The 27,954-nt window shown below is 39.1% G+C and overlaps 2 protein-coding genes across 2 annotated transcripts; one reads left to right on the top strand and one right to left on the bottom strand.

Moving 5' to 3' along the window:
• The first annotated feature begins 450 nt into the window (after positions 1–450).
• DDX43 (DEAD-box helicase 43) lies at positions 451–21,851 on the top strand. The gene is made up of 16 exons (XM_056488475.1): positions 451–769; positions 1,344–1,399; positions 1,778–1,910; positions 3,167–3,274; positions 3,468–3,549; positions 5,802–5,958; positions 6,044–6,162; positions 6,438–6,548; positions 9,165–9,306; positions 12,589–12,689; positions 13,387–13,474; positions 14,936–15,063; positions 15,660–15,769; positions 16,515–16,653; positions 17,396–17,483; positions 20,781–21,851. Exons 1-16 carry the CDS (start codon positions 451–453, stop codon positions 20,892–20,894), a joined length of 1,995 nt encoding a protein of 664 aa, XP_056344450.1. The 3' UTR covers positions 20,895–21,851.
• On the bottom strand, positions 20,903–27,814 carry CGAS (cyclic GMP-AMP synthase). The gene is made up of 5 exons (XM_056488476.1): positions 26,995–27,814; positions 25,821–26,043; positions 24,761–25,009; positions 23,437–23,539; positions 20,903–22,783 (listed from the first exon to the last, which is right to left on the bottom strand). Exons 1-5 carry the CDS (start codon positions 27,625–27,627, stop codon positions 22,441–22,443), a joined length of 1,551 nt encoding a protein of 516 aa, XP_056344451.1. The 5' UTR covers positions 27,628–27,814; the 3' UTR covers positions 20,903–22,440.
• Positions 27,815–27,954: the final 140 nt, after the last annotated feature.

Consider the following 27,954-nt stretch of genomic DNA (forward strand, 5'->3'; position numbering starts at 1 on the left):
GGAGGATGTCAGCCTCTTCTCCCAGACAACCAGTGACATGACAAGAGGACACAGAAGTGTCCTGAAGTGTGCCAGGGCCGGTTTAGGTTGCATGTTAGGAAGAAGTTGTTCACAGGAAGTGACTGTGCATTGGAACAGGCTGCCCAGGCAGCGGGGGAGACACCGAGCTCGAAGTGTTAAGGAAAGACTGGACGCGGCACTCAGTGCCGTGGTTATTTGACAAGGCGGGGCTCGATCACAGCCTGGACTCGGTAATCCTAGAGGCCTTTTCCCACCTACGCGATTCCATGATTACGTGAGGACTGCAGGGGCAGCCCACAGAGCCAGCGCCCCCGTGCGGAGCCAGCCAATCACGGCTCACAGAGCGGCCCGCCCCGGCCAATCAGCGCGCCCCGGCCTTGAGCCGCGCCAAGTCCCTCGGCATGGGCGGCCTGGCCGCCTGAGGCCGCCATGTCGGACTGGGACGCGAGCAGTGACGAGGAGCTCGGCGCGTCCGACTGGCCGCGGGGCGCTGCTGCTGCCGAGCCGCTGTTCTGGTCGCCCAGCACCCCGTCATGGGGCCGCGCCGCCGTGGAGGGCGGCGGGCGATGGGGGAAAGGCACAGGGAGTCCCGGAGGGGAAGAGTGGGAGCCGCGAGGCGCTGGAGGCTCCGGCGGCCCGAGGCGGGCGGCGCAGCGGCGGTGGCCCCGAGCTGCGGCCGGCGAGGCTCGGGACCCCGTGTCGCCGCTCTGCTTCCACCTCGATAGCGCCCTGATCGGGACTCTCATAGGTAATGAGGGAGGCTCCCGGGCCGGGTGCTGGACCCGCTGAGGTGAGCGGGCGAGGAGAAGGAGAGGAGGCGGTCCCCAGTGTCCTGAGGGAGCGAGCGCCTCCCTGCCTTCCGTCAGTCCGGCCCTGAAGGGCCCCTCGCCGTTCCCGTGCGTGTCTCCCGCCCTGGGCATGGCACAGTGCTTTTGCAGGGTTTCTGCCACTCGCCAGGGAAACTTTTCCTCCCTAAAACGGTTGAATTGACATCTGTTTCTTAAGGCTGGCAGGTGTGCAAGTGATCTGAAGCGCCTCTAATCACAGGGAGGAAGGATGACAATCTCTTGATCTAGTTTTACTCTTCCATCTCCCCTACTGAGGGGCGTTCCCCTACACACAAACCTTGCATTTGGTTAATTGAGAAAAGAGGTGCCTAAAGTCTCTAATGGCTTGGTGTCACAAATTCTTTTATTTGTAGATATACTCACTCATATGAAGGTATTGGGGTTTGGTCACAAACAAAATACATATAATTAGTGTGTAGGTTTAGGGAGTTTGTCCTAAATCTCTGTAATATCTGCTCTGCATCTTTATAACAGGTCGAGGTGGAGCTAAAATTAAAGAACTTGAGAATTCTTCAGGTTCCAGGATAAAGGTACCATGTGCTGTATATTGCCAAGAAATGGGTTCTGTTGGGAACATACTTGGTTTTGTTTCTGTGTAAACCGGTTGGAGGAAGTTGAAGAGTGTTACAATAGCTGCAATAATGGCACTGTTTTATAATGGGCCAAAAGGAAGTGGAAGTGAGGGTGCAACTTGGATGTTACGAGAAAATAGGAAAAGGTTATTGATTTTTTTTCCTTAAGTTTGCATTTATTTCCTTTTCCTTTAGAAAAGGGATTAAAGGGCCTTTTCATAGAACAAGTTAAACTTCTGGGTAAAAGAAAAATGATCAAAAATTGTTTTCAGTATGTGTTGTATAATGTTTCTCTTTGCAGTATGGGAAAAAAAAAACCTCGTGTTTTTAACCTAGGTTACAAGAGGAGCCTATGAATCTGAAGTAAAGATTTTTGGCAGCATTGATGTGCAAAACAAGGCCAAGATGTTGATTGACAGCCTTGTTTCAAATTCTGGACAAAACCATATTAGAGGTGGGACAGAGAAAGGTAAGAAATGTGGGGTTGGGGAAAAAAGAATTATGAATTATCTTCCATATATTTGGTAGTTTGCTGGAATGTTTTTATATTGTTAGTCTTTTATGAAATAAGTTAACTTAAACCATTTTCTTGGGCAATGGCATCTCCTTAAATTAGAAATACCAAGATATCCTCCTTTTTTCAACTATGGATCGTTTCCTCCTCTCCCCAGACTACCAGGTTTCAGTGAAAACCAGTTCCCAGATGTTTTCAACAATTTTATGGATGTTATACCACTTTGGTTTCTTGCATTATCAATTTGGTTCTTCCCAAATACCAGTATTGGCTCTAGTGCAAGTTTTAATCTGGTATCTGTGGAGTATTACAACCCGTGCTGGCTTCCTGCTACTTTCAAGGGAAGTTAATGTTTTAAGATTTGATGTTGCACTTCATGCCTGGCCTTACTAGGCTTTCCTGTGGTAGCTTTGTTACCTGGATACAGAAATTTTTGTACATTTGGATGCTGCTTATATTATTGGTGCATCTTGTATGTGCTTCCAACAATTTTTTGCAAGCACCATCCATGGTTGTTTATCTGATGCACTCATGAAGAAGGCATCCAGGGGTTATGTTCCACCATTAGAATAAGGATTGGAGTAGTTGTGTGTTTCATTTTTAGAAATGTCCCAGAAATGTGGATGAGTATTTTTCAAGAGACTAGAAATACTTAAAACTACTTTAGGATTTGGGACAATATTATCCTTATGTTTCCTGCCTTTTCACTAATTTTCCACACAGTTGTGTAGTTATTTATATCTTCAATGTAAAACTGTACTTACTTAGAAGGTGTTAACCTCTTCAAAAAAGAAGTATAGAATATAACTAGACTGAGACTTTATTGTGATGTTGTTGGATGCTTTAGACCTAAGCTTTGTTCTTGTTGCTGTTAAAGCTTTCTGTCTACATATCATCTCCCAGTTTCACAAAAGTGTACTGCAAAACAAGCCAAATTTATAGCTGGAGGAGAAGCATTTCATAACCCATCATTACTTCCTTTAAGTAGCTAAAGATGTTGAAATGTTTCCCTTTTTTATCAAAACTAAATTTTAGCACATTTTAGCAATGTTTCAGGCAAAGATCTAGGTAAGAATTTTTCACTTACATGTTTCATGTCTATTTAAAATATATGAGGCCTTAAAATAGAAAAAATGTGTTTGTTCTGGGGGGGAGATTTCTCCTCATGGTTTGTTCCATCAAACAGCAGCATTTTGTTACTAACTCTGCAGGAAAAACCTTGGACACTATTAAGCCTGAAAATAATCCAAAGAAACCAGTGATTAACTGGGCCTCCCTTCGAGAAAACAGGGCCAAATATGAATCTATGAAGTGGGCAGGTTAGTTTTACAGTTTTGATTGTCTTTGTGGTAAATATGTTGGAATGCTTAAACATTTCTAATACTTCCTTTGGGATGCCTGAATCTTTCAGAGCTCAAATTAGTGATGTATTTGCAGTGAGCTGGCCATATTAGCATTTCTCAGCATGGTCATGGAGGACCATTTCTGATTCAATTTTTCTGATTGTTTAAGGCTTGCCTCCAATTGAGAAAAACTTCTACAAAGAATCATCCAGGACTGCGTCCATGTCACAAGAAGAAGTGGAACTGTGGCGGTAAGATCACTTCTTTAGGGAATCATCTGCTTGGCAAAAATTACTATTAAACTATAACGCTTAGAAAATGGGAGATGAAGTACTGAGACAGAGGCACTAGTGCTGGTGTCTTGTAGAAACTTAATCTTTTTAAGAACTCTTTCTTGGGAATGAAACAACTAGCAGATGAGGTATTATTAGTTGTCTGGAAAATTAATTTTAGTGATTTTGTGCTTCTCTGAAAGTGTTTGATCTAGTTGCATTTCAGGACAGAAAAAATTCATGGCAGTTCACTGACTTTTGGCTGTTTCTTTGCCTTTGTGACAATATATGTTCACATTTTCTAGGTCCCTCCAAATAGGATTGTTCGCATGTTGAATATCTTTTGGCTGCAATTTTTTCCTTGCATTTTTTTTGGTCATCTTCAGACCAAATTCCAACTTTTTTGTTACTGTTGTCTTCCTTTTTTATCTGTCTTGTCTTTATAAGCACATCCTGGTGAGTTCATACGTCAGTTAACTGCATATATTGATCCAACAACCTGTATCAGTACCTTGCAAGGAAAACAAAACATCTGTTTCAATGATTTGGTTCAAGCCTTGGTAATAGTTACAGGGCTCTTCAGTAGTTCTAATGAAGTTAGTGAGCATTATTGAAGTGTTAGCTTTTTATTACTTTTCTTTTTGCAAGATGTCTTTTTTTCTTTGCATGCCAAAGAAACGTTGCCATAGTGAGCAAAGCATGGAATTGTTTCCAGCTGTTTCCACCTTTTTCCTTAATGTACATGGATGTATTATTTTTAGAGCTAGTGAAAATTACGGAACATTGTTCTTGTAGGTTAAAAATATGTACTGAAAAGTAGAACTTGTGTGATAAAGGAAATTTTTTTCTACTTCATCTTATCAGTTTTATTTCAGTTGCTTTTTTTTCCTTAAAGCAATAATCTTGTGAACATCAGGGGAAGTTGAATTGCCAATTCTTTTCCTAGTTTACACCCCACTTGAAGAAAAGCTTTTTGTAAATGGAATCCTAAGAGCAGTACAGACTGATATCAATATGCTTATGCAGATATAGTTTAAAACCAGATGGAAATTAAGCTCTAAACAGCCACTCACCTTCCCTCTCCCTCTGTCTTGAGAGGGACAAAAGGCAGAGATTATGGGTTGAGATAAGAATTTACTGAAAAACATCAATGAGATAAGAAAAACAGTAACAACACTAATAACAACATATAAATTTACATGCAAAAATGCTGGTGGAAGTCTGACCAACAAGACACCACCACAGCCAGCACCACATGGCTCCTGAGACAAAGGAGAAAATTGTGGATGAAACTGTCTGTGCCCATGTTTGTTTCCCCAAGCCTGAGATAAAAAACAGTGATGCCATGCCCTCTGGTCAGACCATCTGCATCATCTCCCCTCTCCATTTGCCATTTACTCTCCTTAGGAAAGGAATGGAATGGCCATGGAGGGTCATTGCCTCCTCCTTCCACAGGAAACCACACCCCCTTTCTCCTGGAGAGTGAAAATACCGCCCACTAACTCAGTAATGATTTGGGTGATACTGAGTAACAATGTAGGTATGCCCACAAGACCTCAAGCTCACCTCACTGCCAGTGCAAGAAAATTAACCTGCCCTTGGCTGAAACTAGGACAGCATATTAATTGCTCTTAATTAGAGGAGGCCTTGGAACAGCAGTTTTTAATGTAGTCTTTTATTTTGATTTTGATTTGGGTTTTGCCTGCTTTTAGGGTCTGGTTGTTCCTGGGGTTTTTTTTTTTTTTGGAGCTTGTCTTACTGGTCATGTTCTTTTTCCAAAATTGTTCTGTTTGTATTCTCCAGAGTATCCAGGGAACTCCTCTGAAAACAGTTGGGGAAGGTTTTTGTCAGAATATAGAATTCTGACTGATACGTTCAAGCCATTCATCTAAATTCTGTGTTGTCTTTGGGTTTAGAAACTTGTCATACCTACTTAAATTTGTAATAGGGTATAATTGTAGCCTGATAAGAGTGTAATTCATGTTAATAACCATATATAATTTCAAATTAGGTGTTCTTAAGAAGGAATGGTAATTGATACTTCTGGGAGAAGTGTTCCTATAGAAGGACTTGTAAGAAAGATAGAAGACTAATTCAATCCCATTCAAGAGCCTGAACTTTATTTTTTTCTTGTTCAAGAAGTTAAAAAAAATTTAAGAAATACAGTCTTTTATGTTAGCTCTACTTTTTCAGATAGTGAGACTTTAAAACAATTGCACTACTTTATACAGGAAAGAAAATAATAATATAACTTGTGATGACTTAAAAGAAGGTGAAAAACGCTGCATTCCAAATCCTGTTTGTAAATTTGAAGATGTATTTGAGCATTATCCTGATATTATGGCCAACATAAGAAAAGTTGGTTTTCAAAAGCCTACACCAATTCAGGTATGTCTTCAATTTTGATGACTCTTTAACTGAAGCTTAAGAGAAAAATGAAAACTACATTTAAGTATTTGTTGTTTTATGTTAGTCCCAGGCGTGGCCAATTATACTCCAAGGAATTGATCTTATTGGTATAGCACAGACTGGTACTGGGAAGACATTAGCATACTTAATGCCTGGATTCATTCACTTGACTTCACAGCCAATGTAAGGACTGCTCACAGGTCTGATTTGTTTAGCTGTGCATACTTCCCCCTGCACTTACTTCCTTCTGCACCCAACTCCTGAGATGATTTTCTAGTAATCAAGAAAAAAATCATGTATTGGAAAAATAATTATAAATCTGATGGAATAAGCACCAAATTTGTCATCATAGATTCCATTAACAGAGGAAGTTTGGAACAGTATAAAATGTTCAGTGTCAAGGATGATGTACTTTGCCCATCCTTATATACCAACATTCTAAATATGCTTTGTTGCAGATCTAAAGATCAGCGTGGAGGGCCTGGAATGTTAGTCCTTGCTCCCACTAGAGAACTGGCACTTCAAGTAGAGGCCGAGTGTTCAAAGTATGCATACAAAGGAATTAAAAGGTAGAATTGCTGTTCACTGGCTTGTTAAATAATTATTTTTTTTCTCCTACCAATTGTGACTACATTCACCTACTACAATAATTGCATTTAAGACAGGAGGGAATAGTAGTAAATGCAGAATTTCTATTTTTCCAGTTTTCAGAATGTCTGTTTTGACTAATCTCAAGGTCAAAATCTGTGTTGCTCTTCTGCTTCTTTTCCTGCTGAGTTGACAGCGAAGAAGAATCACACAGAATATGCTGAGTTGAAAGGGACAAGGATCATCAAGTCCAGCTCTTAGCCCTGCACGGGACATCCCCAAGAGTTACACCATGTGACAGAGATATCCAAACACTTGAACTGTCAAGCTGGTGCTGTGATCACTTCCCTGGGGAGCCTATTCCAGTCTCCAGCCATCCTCTGGGTGAAGAACCTTTTCCTAATATCCAACCTAAACCTCCCCTGACACAGCTTCAGGCCGTTCCCTGGGTCCTCTCAGTGTCCCCCCAGAGCAGAGATCAGTGCCTGCCCCTACTCTTCCCCTCTCAGTGAAGCTGTAACTGCAGTGAGGTCTCCCCTCAGTCTCCTCCAGGCTGAACAGACCCAGTGCCCTCAGCTGCTCCTCACACCTTCCCCTCAAGGCCCTTCCCCATCCTTGTGCCCTCCTTTGGACACTCTAATGGTTTCATGTCTGTATTACATTGGGGCACCCAGAGCTGCCCCAGCACTGGAGGTGAGGCTGCCCCAGCTCAGAGCAGAGCAGGACAATCCCTCCCTTGCCCTGCTGGTGATGCTGTGCTGGTGCCCCCAGGACAGGGTTGGCTCTCCTGGCTGCCAGGGCAGTTTCCATTCACCAGGACCCTCAAGTCCCTTTCCTTGGCACTGCTTTCCAGTATCCCTTTCCCCAGTCTGTCTGTACATCCAGGGTTGCCCATCCCAGGTGCAGAATCCTGCACTTTCTCTTGTTGATCTTCATGTGGTTGGTGATTGCCCAGCCTTTAGTTTGTTAACGTCTCTCTGTGGGGCCTCCCTGCCCTGGAGGGAGTCAGCAGCTCCTCCCAGTTTTATATTGTCTGTGAACTTGCTTAGTACCTCTTCCAGTCCTGCCTCCAGGTCATTTATGAAGCCCTGTGGGACCCTTTGAGTGGCAGGTCACCAGTCTGATGTTACCTAATTCACTGTAACTCTTCATGCCTGACCTGTGAACCAGTTGCACACTTATCCCATGATATGTTTATCGATTTGTATGCTGGGCATTTTATCCAGAAGGATACTGTGAGAGACAGTATTGAAAGCTTTACTGAAATCCAAACAGGTTACATTAATTGGCTTCCTTGATCATCTTGGTGGGTTACATTGTCATAATAGGAAGCAGGAGCTGTGCTGGCTGTGGCCAGTGACTACATTGTCTTACAAGTGTTTGTCAATACCTTCCAAAATTAATCTTGTCTATAACTTCGTCAGACATTGAAATGAGACTGACAGGCTGGGGTCCTCCTTGAAAATCAGAACAATGTTCAACAGCTTCCAATCAACTGGGACCTTTCTGGATTTCAAAGACTGCTCAAAAGTCACTGAGAGAGATTTTTGCAATGACATCAGCCAGCTCTTTGAGGATTTTTGTACAAATCCCATCATGCTCCATAAACCTGTAGAAATCCAGCTGAAGGAGCCGATCCCGCATAATTTGCAGTTTAACTGGGAGTGGATCATTCCTGCAGTCGTAGTTCTCCTGCTCAGGGCACTGAAATCCCCTTGGTGCATCATCTGTGTTATGAGCAGTGGCAAAGAATGCCTTAAACAGATCTGCCTTGTCTTTATCCCTGTTTGTGATGACCATCCTCATTCATAATGGGCCAGTTATTTTTTACACTTCCTTTTTCTAAGTTCTCTGTAGAACACACCTGGCCTTCTTTCCTATGAGATTACACTGCTGAAAAATGCTCAGGTACTTGTCCACCCAAGTCTTTTTGTAATGTCATCTTCTAGCACGTTGGCTCTGAGCCATGGGGTAATTCCATCACTATCTCTGTTTTTGCTAAACTTTATGATATTTTCATCAGCCCGTTTCTCTAAACTTTTTGTGGTTCTTCTGGTAAACACCAAGTTCTCTTGAGTATATCAGCTGCTTGCCCAGTTTCATTTCAGCCACAAACCTGCTAAGTGTAGATCTTCATTTAAGCAATTAAACAGAATTACTATACTCTGCAGCTTGCTGGTAGGGATCTCTGTTAATTTTGTGTAGCATTCTGAATAAGTCTTATAGTCATCCCAACAGCAAAACATCTCCCTTTTGATAGTACTGTTTGGAAAATCATGCATCCTTTCATATATGCATCGGTTCCTATATTCATCTATTTTTGGTGTAAGTATTTTCAGAACGACCTAAAACACATTAGCTACCTTTCTTTCACGATTACTTTCACTGCAGTTTCAGAAGGGTACTTGCTGAACTGTTGAGGGAGTGTCATTCAGTGTTAATTTTATTAATTACTGCAATACTGTCAATCACATATTCCTTCCTCTTGTTATTACCAGATGACACCTTTTAAAGCAACATGGTGGCATTTCTTTGAAAAGGATTGACTTTAGCTGAAACTGAGTAGATTGCTTCTGTTAATCTGTTTTATTTTACAGTATTTGCGTCTATGGTGGTGGGGACCGAAAAGGACAGATAGACAAGGTTACCAAAGGTGTGGATATTGTTATTGCTACTCCTGGCAGACTGAATGATCTTCAAATGAACAACTTCATAAATTTGAAGAGCATAACGTATTTGGCAAGTAACTGATATACAATGAGTAATGCACCAGCTGGGAAATGGTTGACTCAGTTTGAATTTAAGCTGTAATGGAGTTTTCTTTAAATTTCCAAAGTCTTAATTACAATACAGCTTAACAATGAAATTGGTTTTGGAGGGATGATTCATACTTACTATAATTGCATTGCAGATGTGAAATAGTCCCTAGGAAAAATAAAATAGCCTTCTAGCACAGCAAGCATTTTAAAGATGCTAAGTTGTTTTTTCAGTAATGTTTGGCATTCTAAAATTCATTTTGTCAGGATTAGTTACTAATGGATGAAATGCCTTTCTGCAGTTGTCCTTTCTTTTTAAAGGTTACCAGTGTCTCAGTTTTTTATTGGAACTTGTGCAGTAGCAGAGTCATACACAGATATTTAAATGTTAAGGGACTGACTTTCTTTTGATCTCACTGGGAAAATAGCCTTATAAACATTATAATAATATTTTTGTCTTCATTTCATTTTTGCCTTTTGCTGTGCTGAACATGTAAGGCTGTTGCTGTTTGTAAAATGCTTCCATTCAATTTATTTCTAACTTGTCTGTGAATTGTTGCCTAGTTTGACAATTTGGCCATGCTCTCTGTCTACCCCACTACCCTGTGAGAGTTTAATTCTCTCCATGTTGTAACAAGTTAGCTCCAATTCTCGGTGATCGTTTCGAGCTTACTGGCAAGGCCAGTGGTGGTATATGGCATCATTATAAATTTGGCCATTTGGGAAAAAAGTTTATTACTGGAAGACAGGAGAGTAGCACTCTGTAGAATACTAACATGTATTTGCTGAGCAGGAGGTAAACAGACCTGAAAACCTTCATTCTGAGAACTATAGGAATATAGTCATCTTTCTGCCAAGGCAAAGTATAGTCATAACACAGGCACACACCACTTCATAAAGCAGTGGGTATTGAACCAAAAGCATGTTTCTGTATGCACAGCATATGCTATAGTTTGACATTGCTAAAAGGAAGTAGCTGTCAAATTGAAAAGCATGATGATGTGAAGCAGGAAGAGATACATTTGTTGTTGCACCACTAGCAGTTAAATGTTTTCAGAAGAATCAGTGCAAGGACTGTGTATTGTGATGTGGTTAAGGTCTCTTTCCTCAGACCTTAAGGGAATTCTGTGCTACCAATTCCTCATGTGAAAAATTGGACATTGAAAATGCTTTTTGTGATCTTCCGATATATTTATCCTTGTAGTTTCTTTTACTTTTCAATATATAAGATACTTTCTGTTTCCAGAGCTTCATTGTTTTCAGCCAACAAATAATTTAATCTTGCAGCCTTGCTTTAGGAAAAGAAGAGTGGTAATAGATTTCACATTTACCACCTTGGATGAAGTTTTACCACATTTACCACACTCTTCACTGAAGAATTTCATTTACACTTTTTATTTAAAGATATTATTACTGAGTGTCAGGAAGGTTCCCAAAGTAAACAGTATTACTTGCTGATATGATACAGTTGTTTCCCAAAGGACTTCCAAGATCAGATACTGGGATACAATTGTTAAAAAACAACAAATGTACAACAAATGTACCACCCCCCAGAAAAAACAAACAAACAAAACAAACAAAAAAAACCTGAGCTCTGTTAATTATATCTAAATAGATACTGGACACAAACTGAATTTGAGGTTAAAATTTCTCTTCTTGCCTGACAAAACCATCAAGTTGATCAAGTCTTGATTTGGATTTTTAGGAAGCCGTTTATTCAAGATAGGCTGCTGTTTTTTCAGTATTTCAGAAGTAAGATTGTAAATTCTGTCATAAACAGCTTTTTGATTGTTCAAAATACATGTCATATGAAAATATGCTTTTTGTTTCCCTGTGTTCAGTGTAAAACAGTATTCATTCATCAGCAATCTGATGAAGTAACCTTAATTCTTTGGACTTCATGCTGATGAAGCAGAAGGAAGGAAATTGGATTTGTGCATGAATAATTGGGAAATATTTAGGAGAAAGTGTAATTTAAAAAATACATATAAATCATGAAGGAGGATGTAAAAGGTAGATTGAAGTAGTGTTTTCATTCAATACAAAAAAATAGTGTAAAACTTACTAATAACTGATTTAAAAAGGAAAGAGGATTTAGCCTTTAATCTTAATGAAGGGCTCTCAGAAACAAGAAAAGTAAACTTCAGCTGCCCTAATCCATCTATTAGACACAGATGCTTTCTTTTCCCCCTAGAGCAAAGTGCCAGTGAGCTTAATAGCATAGAAAGCATCTACTGCTGAAAAAGGCATAGCAGCCAACTCTGTATGTAAAATCAATGATGTTTTAGCCTTGCTATTCTATTAGAATTAATGTAGTTAATGAAATCTCCATGAGCCCTCTAAAAATAAAGAGAATTAAGTCAAGAAATAGAATTCTTGTCTTGTCTCTCAGTTGATAATCTGTTGTTATTTCAGAGATTTACATAGATAATATACTAAACCCCTTCAATGTAATAAAATATCAGAGAATAATGGAGCAGCAAAATTGGGGCAGTAGAAGGGGATTATCATCAATGTCTTGTATTTCCACATAAGAGGCTAGAAATTGTCAGTACTTAAAAGCACAATCCATGTAACTTTAATTTTCAAATAGAGTTTAAATAAATCAAAGGAGATAAATGAGTCTTAGTTAGTCTTCTTTCTTTGTATGAGACTGAAAACATTCACAAGTGTGCTTGTATATGAGAACTTATCAGCTCATTTGTTCACTTCTGGCTGTTTTTACCACATGAAATAAGCCTGTGCTCTGGGAGTTGTGCAGTGTCCTAGTGTGAGCCAGAGTGTATGCTCTGACTTTTATCCTACTTCTAATGAGGAACTAAATTGACAAGTGATATTTTGATTCTGTATGAGATCTCTAATGAGGTAGAAATGAGATTTCCCCTTGAAATTGCAAACAGTTTCTTAATGTGTGTTGAGCAGGTTTTTCCCCTCTGGGTTTGGTTCGTTATGGATTTTTGGATTTTGTTTTTTTAAAATTTGTTCTTAGTGTTGGCCAGTAACTTAATTGTTGTTATAATAAACAGTTGTTTTTTCTTTATTGACTTTAAATGCTCTTAAAGAACTGTGCATTTTCTTGTTTTGCCTGAAAGTGTCAAGGAAATTGAAGAGGTAAAATACAAGTTGAACCAGTTTTGCAATAAGTCATGGAGAAGATTCTACAATTAAAATAGTTACCATTAAAATATTTTTCTGTGTAATGTCCTGCTGAAACAAACCTCTATCTGAGGGACTAGGTGGAATAAATAATCTTCTTCCTGAATAGGTGTTAGATGAGGCTGACAGAATGCTGGATATGGGATTTGAACCTCAGATAATGAAGATCTTGATAGATGTGCGTCCTGACAGACAAACTGTTATGACAAGGTATCTAAATGTGATAGTGCTCAGGACTTGAACATAAGGTTATTGAACAGGTTAACTATTATTGGGCAAGTTAATTTCGAATAATTGTGTCAGTTACTAACATTTTTACTAGTTTTCTTTCTCATTGGTCTAGTCAGTCCTGATGAGTCATTTGTCAATTTTTTTTTTTCATTTTGTACTATCTTTTCTGATGCTTTACATCAAATATAAAGGCAATTGAATTGCCACGTCAGTTTGAAATGCCAAGTTACACTTCTCCATCTGGGACCAAATGCATTTCCTGACTTTTTGATCAGTATCTGTGCTAGTTTGTACCTGGATTAATTTTGAAATTATACAGCTTTTGGGAATTCAACAATCAAATATTCCAACAGTAATTTTTGTTCCCATATTTTGCATTTAAGCTTGCTGTTTTAAAAAACAGACTAGAAATTTGCTTATTAGGTATTGTTCAACTACTAAATTCAGTTGAGTCTTCAATAGAAAGGCTCCGTAATTGTTGCCTGTACTTTTAACTAACAAAAGTACCTTTTAAACTCAAGTGCTGTTTAGTATTAATTTAAGATTAGTTAAACTCATTACTGTTACTGCATGTGTGTGTATAAGAAAGGAAACAAAATAAGAATATGGTGAAATGAATGGAGATTTGCCACACTATTTTCATGCATGTGTGTTTTCCTCTTCGCTCCCTGTTTAGTGCTACTTGGCCTGATGGTGTCCGTCGCCTAGCAAAATCCTACTTGAAAAATCCCATGATTGTGTATGTTGGCACTCTTGACTTAACAGTAAGTTGTCCTGTTCTTTTTTTCTTCCTTTCCTTTTGTAAAAAAACCTATGCTTAAGCAGGGAAAGCTTTTGCTTGTAACTAACTGTGTGTAAATGCATATATCTTTTGTAATCAATCTGAGCTTTCAAGAAACAGCTCCATGCTATTATTTTAAAGTTTCCTTAAAAATTCAGAAAAATTTTAAAAGTATAAACAAACTTTTTTCTGTAACAACATCTAGAAGTCTTAGCTCTTCAGTAGAAGACATCACAGATGACAAGTATCAATCACACTGAATGTTGTAATTTACAGTGCCAAGTGTTTTTGTGTGATCCCTTGGTTTTGCAACTTTAATTTTGGTTCAGTAAGTTCTTGTTCTTTACTTGGTTTTACTTCTGAAGGTCTTCCTTCTAATGCATACAGATCCTTATCTAAATCAGTGTTTCCTAACTGCATCTTTCTCAAATGGAGTGGGAGGTTTGTGCTAAACTCTTGGAGGACGCTTGCCTAGAGCAGGAAGTATGTGTTAGAGTAAGAACTCTCTTAAAGTCCAGAACTTCTAACATGTGGATGTAGTTGCTTATTTGTCATTGTTGTGCAGCTGTGGGTAGTTGGCTCCAAGACCAGCAGAATTTACAGAAAGTACTGCGCCCAAGATCTTAGGAAATTTTCCTTTCCAGTTCCATTTTTTTTAGTGATAGGGGATGAAATAACCTAGTATCCAGTACACTTTTCAGTAGAAATAGAGATAGAATGTGCTTTTTGTCTGTTCTCTTCAGAACTACACTTTTATCAAAGAGCATTTCATGTCATGATTGAAATTTGAAAGATATCAAGTACTATCATAGCTCTCTGCATCTCCTTTAACAGGAGCTTCTCTTAATTGAAGAGGTGATGTGATGGGGGGGAAGGGCTCCCATGTGGAGAGAGAATCTTTGTCTACTTTATTGAGTCTTGAACTCTTGTCACAAAATCATGATACCATGCCATGTGAATGTCTAGACATTTCATTCTACTTATTAGTTATACCTTAGACATTCTGTGGTAACCTTTAGAGGTAATGGATTAAAGTTTTTAATGGACTTTTACTGGAATAGTTAAAACTGGTAATTTCAAAGAGTTTTACAGCATCTTTAAAAGCCTGTCATTTCAAGTAAGACTACCATTGTTTCAACTTGCTCTGGATTAACATGAAATATTTGCAAATTAAAGAACTTCAGTGTGTTTTTCACTAATAATATATTTATTTCACCTCTCTAATCTGTACCCTTTAAATCTCTGCCAATAAATGGTTTGGCAAACTGCTTAAAGGTAAATTTTAAGAAATCTGCATTGTTTGAACTCCAAACTGATACATATTAAAATAGCTTTTTATGGTATCGTACATTAATAGTTTTATAACATGGCAATATGAGAATTAACAGGAAAAAGTATTATTCTGATTTGTTTCTACCTAACATCCCTTTTTGCTGTTTGACAGGCAGTAAACACAGTACAACAAAAAGTTATTGTTATCCCCGAGGAGGAAAAGAGAACTTTCATGCATAGCTTCATTAAGTCTATGAAGCCAAAAGATAAGGTCATCATTTTTGTGGGAAAAAAGCTTACGTATGTAATCACTTCCCAGTATCATCTCTGTTTGGGGTTTTTTCCTAACAGAAATACTGAATAGTTTCTTAGTTCACAGGATAACTATCAAGTATAATAGCTCTTCTCTCCAATGTGCTGCTAGTAGTATTATTTTTATTTATTTATTTCTTCCTTCAGACTGACTGGCAATTTGTATCTTTTTTAATATCCTTAATGGTGGTGGTAAGTCTCAGTCTCACATAGTTCAAGTGGGATGTTTGGATTCTTGGTGGTACATGAATGTGATGTACTGTTTACTTTCATACATCTCTGGTGCGTGCAAGACCTGATGAGTGTGGGGAGTGGTCATTGTATCATACTTGAACTTTTTGAGTGAACAACACAAAAAAAAACTAGTATTCCTCTGAAGTAAATAAAGGTAAACATTTCTATATGGATTAGACTTGCTTTCCTATTTTATAATAGATATCAGCTGACCTGGGTAACATTTTGTCGTTTAGCACGCATTTTGCTTTTGTTGTCATTTACTGTCTTTTTGATCTAAATCTAGATATTGCACTATTTTGTTTCTTTTTTTCTTTTATTTTAAGAGCCATTGCTTTATTTCACCCTAGGGCTGATGACTTAGCAAGTGACTTTGGTATCCAAGGAATTCCAGTACAGTCTCTTCATGGCAACAGGGAGCAATGTGATCGAGAGCAGGCTTTGGATGACTTCAAGAAAGGTGAGTTTGTACTGAAGTACTGATTTATTTAGGCCAGACTTTTAAAGTTTGTTCTGTTCAAAACTTGTGTATTTCTACGTGTCGTGTCTCTTTCCTAGTATAGAAATTAAAATATTTAAGAGCTCTGAATTATACATTTCCGTTATTAATTTGACAAAAAAAAGACCCAGCAAACAAAGAGATTGGTCTTCAATAAAGTTTTGAATATCTGGGAGTTGAATAATTTAAAGTACTGCTTATTTTACTTTCAACATTTCTTTCAAAGTTGGTATCATGTTTGTCTACAGAATGGTAAATTTAAATGTCAGATGATGGTGCTTTCAGTAAAACAGTCCTGCTCCAGATTATGCTAGTAGGGTTGTGTGAACACATATATGTGAACACAATTCAGGATTATGTGAACACATGCTAATAAAATACTGGTGCTGTGACAAGAGTGTCAGTTGAGAATGTAGTTGTTGAAGTTTTTGTTATTTGGACAGTCTCTTTTTATCAACCAACCATATTTCTTGCTTTTCCTGCACTCTGCTGTTCTACTTGTAAAATGAAAATAATAGTAAAATGACATTTTGAGTGCTTACTTACCAGCTTATATTTGAAGCTAACTCAGTTGACATGCAACAAGTATATTTTTACTTCCTGTTAAGAACAATAAGTGCATTATAAGCTAGAAAGCCAATAGACTGGAATATATTTTCTGTTTGTTCCATGAACTCCCGTTCTCTTCCTGTTATATTTACTGTAGGCAAGGTTCGAATATTGGTAGCTACTGACTTGGCATCCCGTGGCCTTGATGTGCACGATATTACTCATGTTTTTAACTTTGATTTCCCTCGCAACATTGAAGAATATGTTCACAGAGTAGGTCGTACTGGAAGAGCAGGGTAAGTGTTTCCCAGAAAATAATAATGTATTATCAGTGTTTTGTTATGTTCTATGCACTGCATAGGTGTTTTTCTTGTCAAGTTCTAGAGGCTACAGGTGATATGGGGTGGGAGAGTGAAGACTTCAGTCTATCAAAGTATGTTCTAGAAACATGCTTTAAATGAATTAATTGTGAAATTAAAGGCAAACAAATTTTACGTTTTTGTTATTGAATTAAGGGTGTTTGAAAGCTGGTTTAAATATGAGGAAGAATTAGAAAAACAATTTGTATTGAGAATCTGGAATGTTACTTCCTTGTTTGTCTTTTCACGAGCGGCTGATTTATTTAGTTTTCTAGACAGCACATTGAGAAGACACTGATGTAGGTTCAAAATCTGCAGCTGATCATCATGGTGGTGTAGTTTAGTGGTACCTCTTTTGGATACTGCTCTCCCAGGCTGGTACAAGTGGGATTTTTCTCATTTAATCATGATATGAATGTGTGTCTCTTCATACTTAAATATGTTGCTGTTATGCTGTGTTTATTATCTAAAAGTGTAAATTAGTTGTGCATTTGCCCCATTTTAGGTGAATTGCTGTATTCTGATTTTTATGAAAAGTTGCTCTCTGTCATGTGCAGAGTTAATGCTTAAGCCACTTTTATTCTATCAGCGCAGTAATATTGTCTGTAGTACAGATCATTACTGCCTAGGTCAGCAGGAGTTGTTTTGATGATCTGCAGTTGTTTCCTTGCTTGTTTAGGCGTTCTGGGGAGGCAGTAACACTTGTCACGAGCAATGATTGGAGGTTTGCGTCTGAGCTGATTGACATTCTGCAAAGAGCAAACCAGGTAAGAATACTTCACTGGGCAAGATTTATATTCGTTCTAGGTTAGCACCTGAAGCAGGTCATGAAGGTCTAAGCCTATTTAGACCCTTCTTGGTGGGTGTTTGTGGTGTCTCAGAGAAAGAAAATGGGTATTTCAGTCTGTCTTGTCCTAGATAGTCTAGCTGTATTTTGCCTTACAGATGAGTCCCAGGAAAGAGCTGTGAACTTTAACCAAAACCTTCCATGTTGAAAAAAAATGTAACTAACATGTACATTGAGGTTGCAGAGGAATAATAGGGTTTATATAATAATATTTTATTCCATTTATATTTCAGTTCTGGATGCAGGTACCAGTGTTCTTGTTTAACAGTGTAAATATTAGCAGTACTTACATCAGAAGATGCTCAACTATATTAAACGTTTATTGTATCTGACACCTGCATGTACTTTTCCAAGCTATCTTTCTTACTGATGATTGTAAATAGTATTGGAAATGGAACTGGAATGTTTTTTCTGGATTCCGTCTCTGAGAAAACAGAGAAAATTGTATTGCTGTTTCTTCTTGTATCAAGGAACAATATTTTGCCTGATTTATAGTAAACCCCCAGTTCAAATCCTGACTTGAGCTGAAATTTTGTTTGTTTGGTTTGTGGTGTTTGGTTGGTTTTTTGGATGGGAGTTTGAGTACATACTAAACGGATTTTATCTAGAATGTGGTTTTTACTATGGACAGTTACTCAGACTTTAAACCCTGGGTTGGAACTTCACCTCAGTCTTTTGGTTTATAACTCTTCTTTGAAAGATATTATGTTGCTTTATTGCAAACCTAGTAAGATGCTTTTGAGGAAGCAAAAGAAGAAAAAAAGGTGCAGAAGAGTAGTCACCTAATAATTCCTTAAAGTTGCAGATTTGGGGCTTTTGGTTGAGGTGGGGTTTTTTTTTTTACTTTGTTTTTATTCAGAAAATGCAAGAGGTGAAACCAGTAATGATAATGTGAGGCTACTTTAGAGGTGCCTAGAGGTGCCTAGTGTTTTGTATTCTGAGTTAGCAATTATCTTTCAAGCCTTGTCCCCAGCTGAAGCCTCCAAAGTTCCCAAACTGATTTTGTTTTTTTGTGATGTGTGATAGTTCAACTGGGAATGAGTCTCTGAGTTCAGAGGAGAAAAGAGTAACTCTGAAACCTTGCTTTCAAAAGTTACCAATCGTCACATTATTCTCAAACTTAGTTATGGATGATAGAAAAGAAGTATCCCTACAGATAAAAAAGTGTTGGGGTTTTTTCTCATGACAATGAAAATACCATAGTTTCAGTCTTAAAAAATAGTCAGTCTTAAAAGTAAGAAGAGAACTGAAGGTTCAGAAAACTTATTTTGAAATCAAAGTAATCTGCTGTCATTAGCCAAATGTTCTCTGCGATTTTGAATCTACAGATTATATACAGTAAAACAGGTTCAACAAAAAGATGTCTCTTTCATGCTGAAGGAATCTTTTATCTATAAAAGCTTATTAAGAAGTATGGACAGATTTAGTGGAAAAACAGTAATCTCTGTAATACCAAGAAAATCATTCCATATAAATTATGGCATCTTTATCCTTTTCTATTTTTTCACTTGGACTACCCTACCTACCTAGCTTGTATGTTTAGCAGATACACATTTCATTCATGAACAATCTCAACAAGCCACTAGATACTGGATATTATCTCACTGAGATCTTTGTTTCTGTATCTTCACTTCTTCCCTCTCTTACCTTGTGCTTGCTCCAAAACCCCTCTTGCCAGAAGTTGTTGCCATTTTAGTTTGGAAGAAGTTAGACTTCAAGCTCTAGGACAGGATTTGATACCCGGGAAGAAAATCATAAAGTGTTTCAACTGAAAAATAACTGTCTCATTACTTCTATCTCCATTGACAAGTCTGTTGTGACTTTCAGATAGAGATAAATAATTTTTAACTTTATTTTTAAATAATGTTTGAAACTTAGGCAGAATGGGCTCTTCCAGAGTTATCATATTTTGCCAAGATAGTTGCTTACCAGTAAGAGAAATTCACATAAAACATATACCAGCAAGCTGTCCCTCATGCCTGCTCAAGAAAAAGTTGCTGATAGCAAATAGCAACCATTGCTCAATTATAAAGCCTGACAAAAGAAATGGAAACTAGAGGAATATGACTTCCTGCTCCACCACACCTTTGTCCTGGCTGCATTCTTCACCTGCTCAAGCATTGCCTAGCCCAGGCACTTACAGGAGAGACTTTGTTTGTACTCTGCTGTTTGCACTGTATTTGTGCTGCTGGCAGACACAAGTCAGAGACTGAGAAATCATGTTAATACCATGTTCACATACTGCCCTTTGCTCTGATCAGGGGACTGATTCTGGATGGGGTGACTTCCACTGATGGCCACATGCCATCAAGGATTGTTGAAGTGGGCTGGCTTTGACAGATCAGTGATCTGAGTCCTCTAGACAATACAGTTGCCCACAGTCAGCATTTTTGCAGTAAAGAGTGCATTTATGTCAGCATTATGCCCACCCTGGGAGAAGAAGTCTTGTTGGAAGTCTTGTTCTGTGAGCAAAAGAATGGTATCTGGTTTTTTATTTTTGTTTTTTTTTCATCAGTGTCACTCAACCTAATAAATCTGTTTGTAATTCTTCACATCTGGCCTCAGTTTTTAGGAACTCTGAGGTGAGAGTTGTTTTGATGATACTATTAACTTCTTCCACATAATTACAAGCATGCCAAAAACCTCTGTGGATTGTGGTAGTACAGTCTTGCCATCCCCTAGTTGTGGGAGATCTGACCATTTTCTCCTGCCCTTCTTTCGTTGTCTTTTAGCTTTGTTCTAAATATATAAGAACTGTTCCAATGACAACACTTTAAGTCACAAAGTGTCTTTTCAGAGGCTCTTAAAACTTGCATAAGGAATTGAATACAAATCATGTATAGAGTGTATCATCCCCTTTAAATGGCACTGGACGTTTTTACCAGCTGTTCTTTATAACTAAAGGATACATTTGTTTGAATTATGTTGTAATTAGCTGATAATATGTTGCCAGCAGCTATGGTGATACAAGCATAGATATATTATTGAATATCCAGACACTATGATGATTATTTTTCAGTCTATTTCAGTACAATCTTATGTAAAAAGATTTCTCTCTGCATTTCTACAGAGAAGAATCTGTAAAGTGGCAGGAGCCAGATAAATAATGAAATCAAGTTTGGGAACACACAAATCAATAGCATTTTCGTAAAGCAAGTTCTTCAAGTTTAGATTTATTTAAAATTCACCTTGGTTTTTTTGCCTGCTTTCTTACTAGGTAGTTCCTGACAAGCTTATTGCAATGGCAGAAAGATACAAACAGTCACAAATGAGAAAAGAAATTGAAAAGGATACACAAAGACCTTGGAGAAAGCCCTCAAAATCAGTGTAATCGCTTGAAGCTACAGAAACAGAGAAAGCAATTTTAAGTAGTGTTAGCATCCATGGGCATGAATTTATAAGTTTCATTTTGTGTTTGATTGTTTTCTGTAATTCTCCTATTTAAACTTCTCAAAAGCGTCTTGGAAAAGAAAACTGGATTAACTTTGTATCGGAATAAATCTGGTTTTGCAGTTGGACACTATTTTCACATAAAAATTGGTTTTTTCTTGTATGTTGTATGAAACATCTAAAGCCATTATCTACGAGTTAAAAACAAATATTGTGGCTTTGTTGGTTGGTTTGGGTTTATTTGTTTGTTTTTTGTTTTTTTGTTAAATGCAGCATTAATAGATAAGAATGTAAAAGAATTTTTCCTTTTATATTCAGAGAACTGAATTATTCATTATAAGCAATGTTTGTCAGTATAGTTTCACAATACTGTACCTTTGCCTTCATATACTGCTGGCATTCAAATTATTGCTCAGGATAACAAAAACTGCTCTGTTTGCCATTACTTATGTTTGCTGAAGCAACTTTTCTTTATTCTTATTTTAAAACTTAACATTGTGTTTCAAAATTTTTTGAGAGTGGTCTGCATTTTCTTGTAATGGAGGAGGGCATGACAAGAAGTACTTGTTTGTGGCTAACTGGGGAAGAAAACCAGCTTCTGGTTTTCTGGTTTTTGTGGATATAATATTCTAGTTTAAGGAACTTAAAGCCAGAATTTGCTAGAAAAATGTTAACAAAGTCATGGAGAAAATAATACATTTGAAGGTCAACTTATTTCTTCCAGATAAAGTTGATTCACGCTTCACATTTGGATGTCAGGCTCTGTCACACAGACTCCCAGTGATAATGGGGCATGTTTTCTACTCTTTGAAATTTATATGGGAAGGAATTATTCCTTCATTTGATGCTGAACTTGTGTTTGTGTCATATGATTAAATAAAAACTAATGAAATTCAGTAAAATATTTTAGTAAAATTACTGATTTTTAAAGTAATTCTGAAGACTCAGGATAAATTACTTCAGAAACTTTGTGTTACTCAGATCAAATATTCTCTCTCTGCTAACTGTTGCTGGTGATTGTCCTCTGCAAAAGAACATCCATGCAGGTGATCTGGAGAATTTGTTCTGGTTCATGTTGACATGTGGCTTTTTTTTTTTCTTCTGAAAGCAGGAGTGTATTTTGGATATTCTGCAGTGGATCTTAATTTTAAATAAGATTGTCATTTTTCCCTTCATGCAGTCATCAATGCTTTTGTATTTGGAAACATAGAAATTACATGTGGGAAATGAACTATTGCAAATTCTTCTATATGTTCTTAGTACAACTTGAAGATAAAGGTAAATATTACTTAAAACATTTCTTTTGAGGGTTATGGCTAAGCAATGTGACTGAAGTATGCATTTTTCTTTTGGTGTTCTTGATTTTATTTTGTTTTGGTTTTTTTGGTTTTGTAGTACCAGCCTACTGAAGAGTAGTTTATGCTGCAGAATTTTTTGTTTTAAACATGCAAGTCAACATGATTAGATATCTGTTGTGAACAATGTCCTTAATAATTCTCATGAAATAGTGGGAATCCATTGTTCAATTCATGGCATATTTTTCTTGAAAGGAAATGGTGTCTTGCCTTATCTTCTAGGCTGAGCAAGTTGTATTGGGGAATAAAAAAGTGAGTCAGCTGAGACTTTTGCAGACAATCCACAAAAAATCCCAGACACTGCTGAAAGCAATGATCCAGGTCTCCCAAGTACCAGTCTGAGTCATTTGGCCACATGATGCAGGAGTGGAAAAAAGCAGTTTTGACATGATACGAACAGAATTTTTCCAGTTCTTTTGGATATTTCATTTTAAGTTGCTCTAGAAGATACTTCAGCAGCTTAAGACAACCTTTCCTGTAAAAAAAAAAAAAGAAAAAAAAAAAAAAGAAATTAGGTACCTTCTCCAAAGTTCTAAATACATAGTAAGATACTTAAACCCAATTATGCATTAATTCTCTTGTGGCTTTCCTTATTCAGTACAAGATGTAATTGGCAAACTAACTTAGTTTAGTTGTTAAAGAGGTTTTGTACCTCATGTGAGTTTTGTTCTTTCTAGTTGAAGAAATCTGGAGAACAGTTCTTTTATTCATCTTGATCTCATTCAGCAGTTTTGTCACCATCATTTTAGAAATTACCTTGATAAGAAGTGTAATTTTGCTCAAAAAGTGGAGTTGTCACTTTTTCAGGCTGTTTTGTGTAAATGGGACTGAATTTGGGAAAGATAATTTAACAAGTCACATATTTTTGCATTCTAAGATAAATCTGGAGTGTAGACCAGTAATATGATTGTTTCCACCTTACATTAGGTAAATGCAAGTCAGACATTCAGCAGGCACATGCAGTGTTGTATTGCTGTAGAACAATTATGCCTAAAAGACTCTTGCTTCCTATTATGAGTAATTAGTTAAATTAAATTCTTAAGTGCTGAAACTTAAGAAACTGAAACTGTGGTAGTGGTAGCCCAGCTCACACAGGCTTAAAGTAAAATATTCCTGTGAAATACCAACCTACAGCACTTTGGTCCATCGGATTCACAACATGTCTTTGAGTTGCCATGGTTCTTTATCATGTCCTTTTCAATATGTGAGAAGGAGAGTCGCCAGGTGTTCCCTGAAGTCAAGCACAAGCGTGTTAAATGGTTACACAGCACTAAGCATCAGCTTTTGTAGCTAGGAAAAAAAAAACAATTTTGCAACTGACTTAAATGCCAGCAATTTTTTGCAACCTCTAAAAAATCATAATTCAATGAATGCAGTTAGTTCCTCTTTAACTCCCTAGCTGCTTCACAAAGACAATTAGAATGTAATTAACATAGGACATAATTGTTTGGATGCCTTAAATTCCTGAGGATGTTTGGATTTACTTTAAAATTAGGCTTAATTCTTAAAATCCCTGGATTTGCCAAACATGATTTAGAGACCTGCATTATTCATAGACATCTACAACCTTTTAATTTCTGTACTCTTTCTGGATTTTCTTTGTGCAAGTAATAGGTTTGAGAGTTTGTCTCAGGTAAAATGACTGTTCTAAAGCACTTTCTTGTTTTGCTTCTGAAAATAATTGCTAATATAGCTCAATGCCCTGTTTTTAACGCCAGGAATCACTTTTGTCTTTTCATGAATTACACTATTTCCCTTGCCTATTTGGCTCAGTTACTCTTTGCATTTAATTTGCACAGGAAAAAATTGCCAAATAAATCAGTATTGCTGTACTGGCCTTTGATAACATGGGCATGCTAATTAAAAAGGTACCAGAATGCTTGAAGTCTTTTTGCTGAAATCATCAGTTACCATAATGCATTGACAAGTCAGAATGTTTTTGCAAACTGATGGAGGCTCAGTGTGACAGTGGTCTGCAGGAAAAAAACAGAGTTTGGTGAGAAGTAATGTATCTTGGTAGAAAGCAGTTTGCTTCCTGCAGAGGTATCTGATTTGTGGATGCAGTCCCATGTACAGGGATGTTACCTGCATTTTAGGAACTTCTAATTTCCTTATAGGAGACTGCAAGTTGCTGTTAAGCACAGTGCTAGCACAAGGAAAGGCTCCTATCCATGTGACTGGCTGGAGTGGATTTAATATAATGTTCGTAGTATTAGTTAGTGTACAGCCTGGCAGAGTGGGTTTGCATTTACATTTCAGTACAGGACAAGCAGTACCACAAATCTGATGCTTTAAAGAGGGATTTCAGTTGTCTGAGCTGGATATATCCAGGATGAGGTGTCTCGAAGGCAGCATACTGAACATGATCTAGATACCCTTTCTATAGCACTTGTAAGTGATCAAGTTGTAGAGAAGATATTTCATAACTTATAATTGTCCATATTTGAGATACCTCTTAGAACTTTTTCACTTTTGTTTTGCTTGGCTACTAAATAAATTGATCTAAATCTCATATCCCTCCTGACTTTTGTTCCCAGCCACTGCTCAATTTTGAGGCCGCCCTGTGTGCTGAGGGGCCAGCTCTGATGCTGATCCTCCAAAGTCAAGATGATGTCCACTGATATTTCTGATGGAGGATTTTTGATCTGAAGAGTTATTGCCGGGCATCCAGCCTTTTTCCTTGTCAGAGTGACTTCCGCATCTAGTAACAAAGAAAGTGATATTTCAGATTAGATAGATAGCTAGATTAGCTAGATGAATTATTTTTTTAAGAATGTTAGTTTTTACTAAAGAGCTCATAAACAATCAGAAGAAGTACCTAGGTTCAGTCACTGCTTCTTTATCCTACAGGCTGTTGAAACATTGAGAAGGCCTGTTGAGTTCTATGAAATAGGGAACACTACTGTGTTTTCTTGATTTACTGTCTAAGAATTAAAAATATAGTAATGTTTATGATTGAACTGCTTCCCTGTTGAAAACAAAGTGAAGATATCTGGCCACAATGTTTCTGAAGGTTTTGGAAAAAATAACCCTAACTGGGGTTATTTTAATATAATTATATAATATATATATGTTTAATATAGTTATAAAAATAACTGGGATACAGTTTCTGTATTGATCAATAAAAAATATCAGGTGTTGTATAAAAGCAAGCTCCTTTGTTCTGCTACCACTTCAGCAAGTGGTTTTTTGTGTACTCCAAGTAGATGTAAGATACGTAGGTCATGGAGGAAATACCAAGCATGCAACAGAACCCTTAATGTTTATTATTTTCATAAAGAAAATATGCATAATGTAGTTAATAATGTAACAAGTTACCTATCATGTATTTTTGATTCTTAACATGAGAGCTGGCTTGAGATACTGGGGACAGGATGAGTTACAACTCCCTTGGCAGAAAGAGATAGAGGACTGGCAGGAAAATGTATCTTCTTAACACCAGGGCAACACTTATGTACAGTGTGACTGGATTTTTACTACATACTCCTGAAGCTTTTTCTCTTAGTACTAACCTTTAATGTTTTTTACTTCCTGTTTAATAATTTCTCTTAGTGCTTGAAGCATTTTAAAGGCTGATATTTTTCCATCTTCTTCTAAAAACCTCAGCCAACCCTTTTCTTTTGGAATTCTTTTGAATGATGCATAATAAAAGGCCCCAGTATCATCAGCCTCATCCAGCTGAATCCTTGTAACAGGCATTACGAGCATGATGTCGAACTCATTTGGTTCAGATATCTGCAAATATGAGAACACAACAGTCAATGTGCAACTTAGGTTTTACTCTCCTGAGATTTTTATACCAGTTGTGCTTTTATCTACCTTGGTGTACTAATCATGTCTGATGTGAAATATGAGCTTATTCCTGTGGTATTGCAAGATTACTGTGCGTTGGGGTGGAAAACAGCAATTTGCAGCTCACTTCCCAGCTCTCCAGCTCATTAATTTTTTAAGACAGTTTTAAGATTCTTGAGCTGTTCTGAATAATTAATGCATAAACATTGTAGTCAGTCATCCCATTGTGCATCAAAATCAACTGTGAGGACAAAAATCCATTGCTAGGTCTGAAGCTAGTTTTAGACAGAAAAAAATAAGCGTCCTTATGTCTGACTTTCTTTCAGTCTGCTGGAGCCAGGAAAAAAGGTACTGTTTAATCACAGAAGGTGAAGGGGTTGGAATAGACCTTAGAGATATAGCTAGTCCTGACCCCCCTGCCCTGGGCAGGGATACCTTCCACTAGATAAGGTTGCTCAAGGCCTTATCCAACCTGGCCTTGACCACTGCCAGGTTTGGAGCATCCACAATCTCTTCAGGTACCCTGTACAAGTATCCTACCACCCTCACAGTAAAAAAATGTTTAAGTTTTCCTTCTTTCAATTTGTATCTGTAACTCCTGCTTCTTAAAAAAACTATGAACTAAAACCTTGGCCCAGGGTGCAGTGTTATACGTGACTGATGGTGTTGTTAGACCGGGCTCAGCTGCGTGTTGTGCAAGGGCAGGGCTTGCTGCAGCTTGAACGCGAGTCTCTTTCAGGTAGCATCTCTGACTGAGTGCACATAGCATCAGTCAGCAGGTTACTGATCATTCTATAAATCATTGTAGTTACTTCACAGAGCCACCCTTAATTTTAACTCGTCGGGAAGGGCCAGCTAGGAGCAGCTCTCGCCTGCCGCCGTCCCCGCACCCACCTTGACGCGCTCGTAGTAGCTGCCGGCGCTCCGCCGCTCGATGGAGCTGAAGCAGCTGTCCTTGATGCGGATGGCCTGGACCAGGTGCGAGACAACCCGGTTCACCAGCGCCGACGCCTCGGACACGTCTTCGCGGGCCAGGCTGAGCCGCGACAGCACCTCCCGGAGCCGCAAGGCGTCCGCCGCCGGCGGGGGGCGACGGGCTGGGGCAGCGACCGGCCCGTCGGGCAGCGCCGCGACGCTCCGCGGGGCCGCGGGGGCTCTGGCGGCCGGCGCCCTGCTCCGCGGGGCGAGGAACGCCTCTGCGCTGCTCGCCGGCTGCTCCGGGGCAGCGGGGGCTCTGGCGGCCGGCGCCCTGCTCCGCGGGGCGAGGAACGCCTCTGCGCTGCTCCCCTCTGCGCCGCTCGCCGGCTGCTCTCGGGCAGCGGGCGCTCGCCGAGCCGGGCGGCTGCCCCGGGCGGAGGGTGCGTCCGTCCGCGGCGCCCGCGGGGTCGCGGCGCCGCTCGGGCTTTCACCCGCGGCGCGGTCCCGCTCGGGGCTCCGGGCTGCGCCCTTCTCCGCGCCCCGGCTCCGCGGGGCTGCGGGACGCGTCCCCCGCTTGGCCCGCGCCCCTCTGCCGCCCGCGGTGTCCATGGCCGCTGCTCTCTCTCCGCACCCGCGAGACGGCGAGCGCGGCCCCGCGAGCAGCGGCGTTCCCGCCTCCGGCTTCAGGCGAGTTCCTCTTCCAGGCAGCGCGCCTCCTCTAGGAAACGAAACCCGGCGAGCGGGCGGAGGCGAGGTGCTGCCCGGCGCCGCCAGCTTCAGCCCGGGCACAGGGAAGCTCCGGTAGCAACAACCCGGCTGCGGTTTCCCTCCAATCGGCGGGGAGCGTTTTCCCGCTCCCGGGCGGCTCCTCCTCCTGCCCGCCCGCGGGGCGAGAGCCCGTGAGCAGCGGCCCCGCCCGGCTGACGCAGCGCGGGC

The sequence above is a fragment of the Oenanthe melanoleuca genome, chromosome 3 (genome assembly GCF_029582105.1).
Source record: "Oenanthe melanoleuca isolate GR-GAL-2019-014 chromosome 3, OMel1.0, whole genome shotgun sequence".
In the NCBI taxonomy this organism is placed as follows: Eukaryota; Metazoa; Chordata; class Aves; order Passeriformes; family Muscicapidae; genus Oenanthe; species Oenanthe melanoleuca.